This window comes from Fringilla coelebs, assembly GCF_963513975.1.
Source record: "Fringilla coelebs genome assembly, chromosome: 1".
NCBI classification, from domain to species: domain Eukaryota; kingdom Metazoa; phylum Chordata; class Aves; order Passeriformes; family Fringillidae; genus Fringilla; species Fringilla coelebs.
Genome location: NC_140028.1, coordinates 98,731,707 through 98,742,614, shown reverse-complemented (window position 1 = coordinate 98,742,614; position 10,908 = coordinate 98,731,707). Strand labels below are relative to the sequence as shown.

The window sequence follows — 10,908 nt, the reverse complement described above, 5'->3', positions numbered from 1 at the left end:
TTGCTGATTTGTCTGGCTGGCTTTAAAAGCTTGGGTTTGGTCTCAGAGCCAGTGAATCTTTTTTGTAATAGTTGGAATATGGGTGATTTTGGACACGGCATAGATTTGTGCTCTTGTTCTTTACACAGATATAATATTTACCTGTCTTGTTGGGAAGCTTAATTCAATATTTGTATGATGCTTAGAAATCCTTAGATGCTGTGTTGAATAAATTATTGTTCATTTATTACATGTCACATTGTAGTGAGTAGCTTACTGTAGTTTAAGCACCTTTTAACACTAATGCATTTAGAACTAAAAATTTGTGCACTGTTGTAGGACCTTGGTTTACCTTATGTGACTTTTGCCTAATTTTTAATTGGACAATGAGATAAGATCAATAAGTATAACATTCTTGTATGTATGTATCTTTTAGAAAATACGTGTATTTTTTCATGTTTAATACTTTCTAAAGGCTAAAAAAGGTTGTAAAGCTAAGTGATTTTCATTAGCCATACCTAACAGAAAGTATCTCCAAATCACTCTATATTTCATTAATACTCAAAAAAGGATTTATCCTTGAGAGGAGAAGAGAATTTACCTCAGAGATAAATCTGGGCAACCAATATGACTTGGGTGGTCTTTTCCAATCTTGATTTCTTATGAATGAAGACATTCCAGAGCATATTTTAATAATAAGCTTGCTCTTCTATAATTGATATTCGCACTTTGCTTTAAATGCACATGACTTATTAAACACATAACATTAGGTTTTATTTGTGTGAGTGAGTGGTACATACATGTACATACACAGTGATATATATTCTGGGCTTCAGGAGGTAATAGAACTCTGCGGTAGGCTGCTACTAAATCCCCTTGCATGTAAAAACGGCAGCTTACTCACAGTCTTCTTCATGATTCTGTGCTCTCTAATATCAGATCAATTTTTGGGGTGTTTTTTAAGAACCCTCTTGCTTTGGTTAGGGAAATTTCTCATTTCCAAACTAGAGGAAGCATGCTCAAAAAGTGTTTCATGTGATACCAGAGTGGATGGCACATTTGGAGTGCATTGTGGTGGTTGTTGCAAGTGTCATAGTGTCATCACACAGAGGGTTATTATGGTGTCTTTTAGTTTGCCATGTATGCTGACAGTCTGGCTGCACCTCTCCTACTGCTGTGTAGCAAGGCATGTGAGAGTTTATTGCATTTCCTATTGACTGTAGAAAAGACTTTACATACATTTCTCTGATTAGATGTTTCCTAACTCCAGGCAATAAACTCAGGTTGTTTTGCAACATGCAGATTAAAATCTAGAGATGTTAAATCCAGAACATGGCTGCTTATAAATTAAGCTGAAGTGGTCTTTATGAGAGGCCTCTGCACTATCAAATCTGCTGAGAAGCTGCATGCCATTAAGGGTGGCCTCAGATGTGGCTTCATACATCAGAGAGCTCTTCATATTGTGTGCCTCCTGATAAGGCTTCCTCTCTGCTTTTGAGGCCTCAGTGTGGAATGAAGAATGGAAAAAAAAATATGGTACAACCCTACAATTTATACTTTACTTCATTCCCTTATCACTACTACAGTGGTAATTTCATTCTCAGTTTCATCCTTACTTCCAAAATGGCTACTGAGATATAAAGGGCAATCATTTGTGCTCAAAATATTTGTATGTGCACTTTTGTTACATCTATGATTTTATTATATTCTACTGCAGTCTGCTGACTGATTTCCCTGATAGAAGAGCAGGCAGACTGGAGTGGGACTGCTCTGAACAAGGAATGAATAAGTCACCTCTTTTTCAGGACATAACTACTACAGTAGTTGCAATTTTTATCAATATGACAATAAAACAATTAGTGGTTTTCAGAACACCACACAAGCTAACACACAATCTCCTTCACCCAAAAGCTACACTGTCTATTTTTCCATTTAAAGTAGGAAGGTTGGTGGCTGTAATGAAAATCTCCATTAATGGGAATGTTCTTCAAGGCATGAGATAGAGCAGCTCCACTGTGAGCTGCAGGCTGATCTGATCTGATCTGGCTAGGCTTGGCTGCAGCTCTTGCACACTCAGAAACTCCACTGAGTTACTGTGCTTGCATAGCCCCAGTCAGTGGCTTCCTAAAAGTAGCACAAAGTTCATCTAATCACTTCAGTTTTTGAAAAAGTGCCCGCCCAGGTTGCCAGTCTTCATACAACTGATGTTCTTAATGCCAGACAAGAAGGAAGGAAGGAAGGAAGGAAGGAAGGAAGGAAGGAAGGAAGGAAGGAAGGAAGGAAGGAAGGAAGGAAGGAAGGAAGGAAGGAAGGAAGGAAGGAAGAAAGGAAGAAAGGAAGAAAGGAAGAAAGGAAGAAAGGAAGAAAGGAAGAAAGGAAGAAAGGAAGAAAGGAAGAAAGGAAGAAAGGAAGAAAGAAAGAAAGAAAGAAAGAAAGAAAGAAAGAAAGAAAGAAAGAAAGAAAGAAAGAAAGAAAGACCCACAGGAACACAGGGGATGCATAGGAAATTATCTGATGGGCAGGTGTGTGGACAGGAAAGCAGTCTGCATTTATCCTTAGGTATAATTGTATTTGGGTATTATGCAGGAGCTTCAATCATGACTGACACCCTGCTCTGTACTAGATGCACTGTAGACACTTAATAAAAGGCAGTTCTGGAGTCATAACTAAGAATTACTGGAGCTTCATGTTTAACTGAAGCACCAAGTACCTTACCACAATCAATTGCAAGAAAGAATTTATAATATGGTTCAAGAGGACTCTGGATACTCCTAATATAAGACAGAGTACATGGTAGTATTTTAAAGGACTTTTATGGTCAAGTATCCATATGTTATCTGTAGTAGGAGATGAAGATAACTGGTTTATTAGTGTGGTAATTGAGACTGAATGATGTGGACAATATAAGAGGGAGGCAAATATATATTTACTCAGAATGCTTAAATGCTTCAGTAACTTTAGTGCATTACTCTGCTAACCTCTTCCAATCTGTTAAATATGTATTGAGTAGATAATGAGGCTATATCCTCAGTAACACAAATTATTTAAAGTAAAGCAGTGGTTTAAAGCTACTAGTTGTGAATTATTTCAAAACCTTTCCTGAAGAAGTTCCCAAGATGAGGGCTGTAGATCACTGTCAGTTTAAGGAAAGAAATTGTGTTAAATTATGCTGGCTCTTTCCCCTGTTTCCAGCTACTAATTTGCATTAAAATATGTCTAAAAACACGTTAATTTTTCACAAATATTACTTCACTGTGGTAGTATTTACTGTATTCTACAAAGTGTTGCTATGCACTTGTCTTGAAAAAGCCTTCAAGTCACATGAAGTCTCCTCATCCAGACATAAATGATAGTCTAAGAAGAGCTGACAGTCCCTTTGCTGGCATTTACCTTGCAGGCTGTGCATTAGTGAAAGGATGCCTTTTTTCCTGTCCCACAAATAGCAGATGGAAATGTTCCAGATTGATTTTGATTTCTCCTTTAAAGGTGACTGAAGTATTTTCAGCGTAATTGCAATAAATTTTGATAATATTACTATAATCCACTTTCTGTGCATTTTTTTCAATATAGAACTTCTGCTATGCATCCATGGATTGCCTATGAAATGGTCTAAACTGAATTAAGAAGAAAAACCAAGGCCAGATATGGTAAGGAAAGGAATCAACTATAATACTGTTATGTTAATAAAATTTGAAATTTGGTTTAGCAAAAAGATATTTTCCTTTAGCAAGGCCTTTTCTTTCTTTACATGCACTTAAATGATGCACCTGGACAATTATTTAGCCCTAGAATCATGGAATCTGCTGAGTTGGAAGAGACTCACAAGGATCACCAAGTCCAACCCTTGGCCCCGCACATGACACCTCAAGAGTTACACCATGTGCCTGAGAGCATTGTCCAAATGCTTCTTGAACTCTGTCAGTCTTGGTGCTGTCATCACGTCCCTGGGAGCCTGTCCTAGTGCCCAGCCAGCCACTGGGTGAAAAACTAAACACCCCTGACTCAGTCTCATGCCATTCTCTTGGGTCCTGTCACTGGTCACGAGGGCGAAGCGATCGGTACCTCCCCTCTACTTCCCTTTCTTATGGTCTTGAAGACCACAATGAGATCCCCTCTCAGTCTTCTTTCTCCAGGCTGAACACACCAAGTGACCTCAACTGCTCCTCATAATTGTTTGCCAAACTGTTTCATATGCAGCGCAGATTAATAGAGATCATGATATCACAACAGAAATTTCTAAAGGTAGATTCTGTCTTAAGCAGATGTTTAGACTACGGAAGATACAGGGACGTGAAGCTGAAAAGTTATGAACATTTTCAATTTATTTTGATGTCTTTGTAAATACATATTTCCATTTTTTTATCTTCTTGTCATTTAAATAAAATTACCATAATTAACCGATGGTCATGACAAAAATGCATTCACTTATTATAATGCTATATTTTTAGCTGCGTGGAGCAAGAAGAAGATACTGTCTCTTTTCCGCCAATGCACCTTCATCTTCCTTTTCAGATGCATTAAGATTAGGAAAGACTTTCCTTGCATTTCTGGAGAATAAATATTTTCTTCAGGTCTTTACAGCTTCTCATAGGCAGATGGATCACAATATTCATGTGATCCCTTCTTCCTCTTCTTCCTCAGACAAATACCCATGAGTATCAAGAATACCAGTAGAAAACCTGAAATTGTTCTTAATAAACCCAAGACTTCCTCCAGTAATAGAGCTTTCTATTATCAGGTATTTCATTCCGTGCATGTGACCATAAAGCCTTGTTTGATCATAATTTGAAATACATATTTAGCATTCCAGAGACTTGGATGAAAAATTCTGCTATAGATGATTTTTAGAGCTCTACCATGCAAGAGGGCTGGGGAAACCAAAAATATAAAAGGGAAACAATATTTTAAAATGGTAGTTTGTTAGGCATAAAAGAGCTTCATGTTTATTTTTCAATATTAATTCAAAAGTTGCATGTCCTTTTTCAAGTTGGCTCATTTTCTCCTGTGGATTGGATGCCATTTGGTCCCAGTGTTTGAAATTCTTAATTACCCCTTCTAGCTTTCTGACATTGTGTTTTCCCTCTTGACATTCACATACTGTAAATATAGTTCTATCCAGGATGAATTCCATTTAGCAGACATTGCTTGACAGCTCTAGTAAATTCAGAATGATCTATTCGTTCATCAATATGTGTGTACAATTTCCATTAAGCTCAACAAAATTTGTGTACAGCTGTAATAACTGGAGTCTTTTAACATTGCAGTGTCTTTCTAATTGCCAGGGAGGTTTCACCAGTTGACTGAGATATCTCTCTACTTTTTAATGCTTTGGGAGTGTTGAAGTGGTCATTGTCACTGGTGAGGCTCCACCTCAAATTCTTTGGCTGGTTTTGGGTCCCTTATAACAATAAAGATATTAAGGTGCTGAGGCATTTCTAGAGAAGGGCTGGGGAAGGGTCTAAAGAGTAAATCATAAGAGGAGCAGCCAAGGGAAGTGTTTAGCCTGGACAAAAGAAGGCTCAGGAGAGACCTTACTGCTCTCTACAATTCCCTGAAAAGAAGGTTGTAGCCAGGTGGGAGTCGGGTCTCTTCTTCCAAGTATAAAAGCAACAGAACAAGAGGAAATGGCCTCAAATTGTGACACGTTTAGGTCAGATACTGAGAAAAATTTATTCATGAAAATGGTTGGCAAGCATAACAACAGACTGCCCAGGGAAGTAGCTGAGTCACCGCCCTGGAAATACTTAAAAGATGTGTTGATGTGGCACTTTGGGACATGGTTTAGTGGTGGCCGTGGCAGTGCTGGGCTAGTGGTTGGACTAGACAGTCTTGAAGGTCTTTTCCAACCTAAGCAATTATATGATTTTGTGATCTGAGAAATGAAAATAAGGAACTCTAATGGCAGCAGCTTTAATGGAAGATCCTCCTTCTGCACCTCTTGGCTGGTGTGCCTGTCCCAGTCTGCTATGACACTTTCCCAACCTATAGAGTGGAGAACACTCTTGACCCAAGCTGCAAACACTTGACATTTGCAAGGAGAGGGGTGCTAAAGCTTGTAGGTGCCCTGCTGAGACTGCAGGAGTGTCTCACTGCTTGCTTAGAAACATCCTCACATTTACACTCTGGAACAGAAAGGTTAGGAGAAAGAGTAGAAGTATCTAATAACTTCATATTGTGACCTAACACAATCTGACCATGTTTTTGTTGCAAAGGTTAATATATTCAACTTGGATTGGTTGAATCATGTAAAGTAATACTTCACAACATGCTCTAGGAAAAAGAAAAAAAAAAAAAGAAAAAAGAGTATATATGGTTAGCTTGTTTTATAGGACTAAAGAATGCCTGAAGATCTTTGTAATGATTTTTGTGTGACAGAATCAGTCAAAGTTAATGATTTTGCAGGCCTCAGTTGCGGTTATATTAAAAATAATTGCGTTACCCTTGCACAACTCATTTCTGTTGCTATATAGTTTAAATATTTTATGCAGTTTTTAAGGACTGATCCTATTCTGAGGTGGGGAAAAATGCAATAATCTGTGCCATTTCTTCCGTCTCAAACCACAAGGAAATTTTCTACTGTCACCATTATTGAAATATTCACCAACCAGCCTGCTAGATCTTCCTGGTTTGAATTACTTGTCTTATCCTCTACAGCCGTTTTTTTAAATGTCTATCTACTTATGATCAATTTGAGTACATTTTTGAAAACCCCGATTATCATATGCTAAAAAAGTGTGAAGTTTGAACAACTAAAATCAAGTCAAGGTTCTTGTCCTGTGGAGGACTTCATGAGGAAGGTGATATACAAGTATACAGGTACAAAAGCATGAATGGGTGATGAGCAAGTCTGTTTTTTGTTGTGCTTCTTGGAAGAACCTTAAGAAACAGAAATTTTGTTTGAAAACTGGTCTGCTGATCCTTTAAGTACTTACTCAAAGAAGCTGTCTATTACTTATTCAAGTGAATTATAAAGGCCAATGAATACAGAAAGGGTTTCAAGAATTCAAAATGAAGGTGGTAGAAATTTTTACATGTCATAGTCATTCTTTTTTCTGTGAATATTTGCAGTCAGTTTGTGATAATAGATCAGCTCTACCATTTCAGTGGTAGCTAAAGAAAAGAAAATGTAGGTTAATGAACTTGGAAAAATTGTGGGATATACAGCAGGAGGGGAACAGAAGATGTAAACAAGAAAGATATTAAGGAACGAGGCATTTTTGAACAAGTTTAATGTCACTAATTAATATTTGGTTCTTAGTTAATTCCCAAAAAAACTCACATATCTTAATGATTACTTGGACATAAAAATGTATCTGTGGGTTATAAAGAAAGGGGAGGGTATTGCAAAAAGCTCAGGATAATGCGGGGAAGAGGTAACAGAGTCTCTAGGGAAATATTTATTCTTTCAAAACCAGCAATAAGTATAATAAAACTTATTCATAGTGCACTCTTTCATTTCATATTTGCTGTATACATATTGGCATTACTTCTATGAAAGCATTTGAAATATTGATATATTAATACTCTTTATGGATAAGGCAAGGCAGGGAAAGCCTCAAGGAGGAAAAATTATGGCAGTTGGACAAGATTAGAGAAACACTTTTCCCAGGACTGGCATTTAAGCTTTGTCCTGGGCTGTGCTCAAACCTCTAGGCCACAGCTCTCCTGGGATATCACATATTACGTATGGATGAGCTTTCAAAGTGACCTAAAAGATAGGCACTGTACTCCATAGGACTGAGGATCCTAATATCCCAAGGCCTTTCTGAAAATCTCATCTTACACACGGTCTTAACCACTTCATCACAGTCACTAAATAACAGCAGGTACTCGTTAACTGCATGTGTATTAGTCACTGAAAATAATTTATCCCTGCTTTGGGGCTCCTCTAAAGAAATTATACCTCTCCATTTCTCAGCTTTCTCTATATAACACCTGAGAAATAATTGTTTTCATTTTTCTTTGCCTCATTGATTGCAGAATAAATAATACATTAATAACTCCCTATCCTCATTATTCTACCGTATCTGGTGAGCAGTAACTTTCAGTTTAGCTGCTTAAGGGCAATGGCAGGAGGGATGAAGAAGGATGGAAAAGAAGAGTCAGACTCTTGCCATTCCTAAAGCATAAGGCTGGGATATGGCCAGGTTGTCTCCGTCATCTCTTGTAGGTGAAAACCACAGTGAAACTTCAATGCAGCTTGCTTCCTGGCTCGCTCTCGAGCTGAGAATTAATTACAGAATGGCAACATCTGCATTAGCGGCTCCTGCAGCCCCAGCTCTCTGCAGGCGGGATGATGCTCGCTCCCCACCAGATCTAGGACCGCTCGGAGGACTTGCCTGCTGGCCACCTGTCTCGGATCCCCGCAGGCTGGAGCTCGGGGAGCCGCGGTGTGCGGGGGAGCGGCGGGGAGGGCGGCAGGAACCGACCGCGGGGCGAGCAGGGACGCCGCGCCTCCGCTCCAGCGGCACCGCGACACCGCCCCGCCGCTCCGCAGCCGGCCCCGGCCCCGATCCCCATCCCCATTCCCATCACCATTCCCATTCCCATCCCCATCCCCATCCCCATTTCCATCCCTATCCCCATCCCCATCCCCCCTCGCCCGGCCCCGCTCCACCTTCCCGCAGCCCCGATCCCTGCACTGGCTCCCGCCCCGCTCCGCCCCAGCCCTGGCCGCGATCCCCGCCGCCGGCCGCCGTCCCCCGGCTCTGCATCTGAGCCAGGAAAGAGAGGACGATCGGGGTCCTGGAGGCTCGAGGGGCGCAGAGGAAGAAGGAGGAGCTGGAGGAAGCGAAGGGAAGGGGAGGGGAGCGCAGGGGAGAGGATTTTCCCATCTCCTGTCTTTTTTTTTTTCTTTTTTTTTTTTTTTGGAGGAGGAGGAGGAGGAAGGTTGCTGCTGCTAGTGGCAGCGTTTCCTCCTGCTGGAAGATGATAAATACATGAGGAGAGAGGCTCTGAGCCTGCTTCTGTGCTGCGGGAGTGTCTCTCTCTCCCTCCCTCCCCTCTCCCTGCTTCTGTGTGAGTGTGTGTTTGGCTGCCGGGCTGTGTGTGCGCGTACACTGTGTATATATATCTGAGCTGGGAGGTTATTGCAAGCTTCTCTCAGCAGCGCTCCTCTGTACAGGAAGAAGGGCTCAGCTGCAGTGGTAGCATCAACAGCAGCATTAGCAGCACCAACTGCTTTATTCGCCTTTCTTCCTTCCCTTCATCTCCATCTCCCTTTTCCCTCCCTCCTCCCACGTCTTTTAGGGGATTGATCTTCTTTTTTTTTTTTTTTTTAATTATTTATTTTTCTACTCTACAATCCTTGTTATTTGATACTTCGTGGCTTTTTTTTTTTTCTTTTTTTCTTTCCCCCTTTCTCTGAGAAGGAGGCACAGAAACAAACACGCACAAACACAGAGAAATAAGGGAAAGAAAAGTACCGGGACTTATCCTGCTGCTGCAAACCCAAAGATAGCAGACGAAGAGGGGGTTTGGCTTCTACCCCAAGGTAAAGCCCTGCCCCCTTTACCTCCTCGACACCTCCTCCGAGGAAGAGAAGGAGAGAGAGCGAAGGGGGCCAAAGTGGAGAAAAGCAGGTCTTCTGCGGCTGGCATTTGGAGTACAGGGAGCCAGGAAGTGAAGGATGGTTGTATTTACCCGAGCTGGCTGCAGGGCAGCTCTCTTCCTCTGGATTTTCATCAGCATTAGCTGCAGAGCCAGGACTGCTCTGCCTGCATCTCGTAAGTACCCTTTACTAAGAAACACGCAGAATTTCAGCTCTGAATTAAGCCAGAGGGAAATTCCCACAACTCTGTGAGGTTGATTATTTTTGCTTTGCTGATGAATATTGTGTTTGATTGTGTTTGATTTTTCTTTCTATGCGTATGTGTGCACTGAGCTCTGATACTGTTTGCGGTGCTCCCCATCAGATCTTCCTTGGTGATTTCAGTGGTAGCTGGTGTGGAAAGTTGAAAGAAACCTGCTCTGTGATATAATCTTGGTTCTGCAATGGAGTCAGAGGAGGAAAGAAATCAGAAGCTGTTCAAAGTTTGGGGATAGTTCTTGTTTGGCTAGTCGGTTCGGTTTGTTTTGGTTTTTCCCATCTTCCTTGGAAGGGATGCAATTTGCATTTGGAAGTACTGCACTTCCACAGTTTTGTAAGGGAAAAGAGGAGATGTGAGCAGTTTCCCTAACTAGTGTTTTATCGAGGAGCAGCAAGAGAAAATTCTGTCTCATTTGAAGAGGAAAGAATGATTGTGAGTTGATGAGAGGGAACTGAGCCAGGACAGCTTTTCTTTAGAGCAAAGTTTTGCCGCCCATAATAGAATGAGCAAAGGTATTTTAGAGGAGACCATCAATTGCCCTCCTAGCGAGGTAGAAATAGTAGAGAAATGATCAAACATCTGCTGAAATGCTGAACTTCAGACTAGAGGAGTGTAGAGCACCTGTACAGAATCTGATTCTGCTATCAGTATAAAAATGACAGCATATTAATTGATTTCAGTGGATCAAATCTTTAACATTGCACTGAGCTGTAGTTTTGAGCAAAACATTTTGCAAGTAGATGTCAGTATTAAGTGTTTAGTTATTTCTCTTCAGACTATGTAAAACATTTGCCAATTGCCAAGTATTTTTGAAATGCATACTGAAATGAAACAGTGCATTTTTATATTATCATCATCACACTGCTGGCTTGATCGGCTGTTTACAGAGGAAGGAAGTGTCCTGAAATGTTACGGATAGATGTGCTGGGATTGCATACATGTGAATGGGGGTTGATTCTACTGACCAAGTAGGGAATTGCATAGAATGTATATACTGCATAGAGATCTATGTAGATCACTCTATTTATTTGTTTGCTTAATTGTTTCCCTGGGGGGGTGGAATGAACAATGCAATGATTAGGGAATTGGAGCACTGCTATGCTTTCTTAGTGGGTTCCTA

At 40.6% G+C, this 10,908-nt stretch overlaps 1 protein-coding gene across 1 annotated transcript in view; it reads left to right on the top strand.

Moving 5' to 3' along the window:
* Positions 1–9,607: 9,607 nt before the first annotated feature.
* The window catches only part of CNTNAP2 (contactin associated protein 2), a gene marked incomplete at both ends in the record, with an annotated part of 998,227 nt that continues 996,926 nt past the window's right edge, over positions 9,608–10,908 (top strand). Inside the window, one exon of the mRNA XM_084204413.1 lies at positions 9,608–9,704. Within this exon, the coding sequence (XP_084060539.1) occupies positions 9,608–9,704 (97 nt within the window). The remainder of the gene's footprint in view (positions 9,705–10,908) is intronic.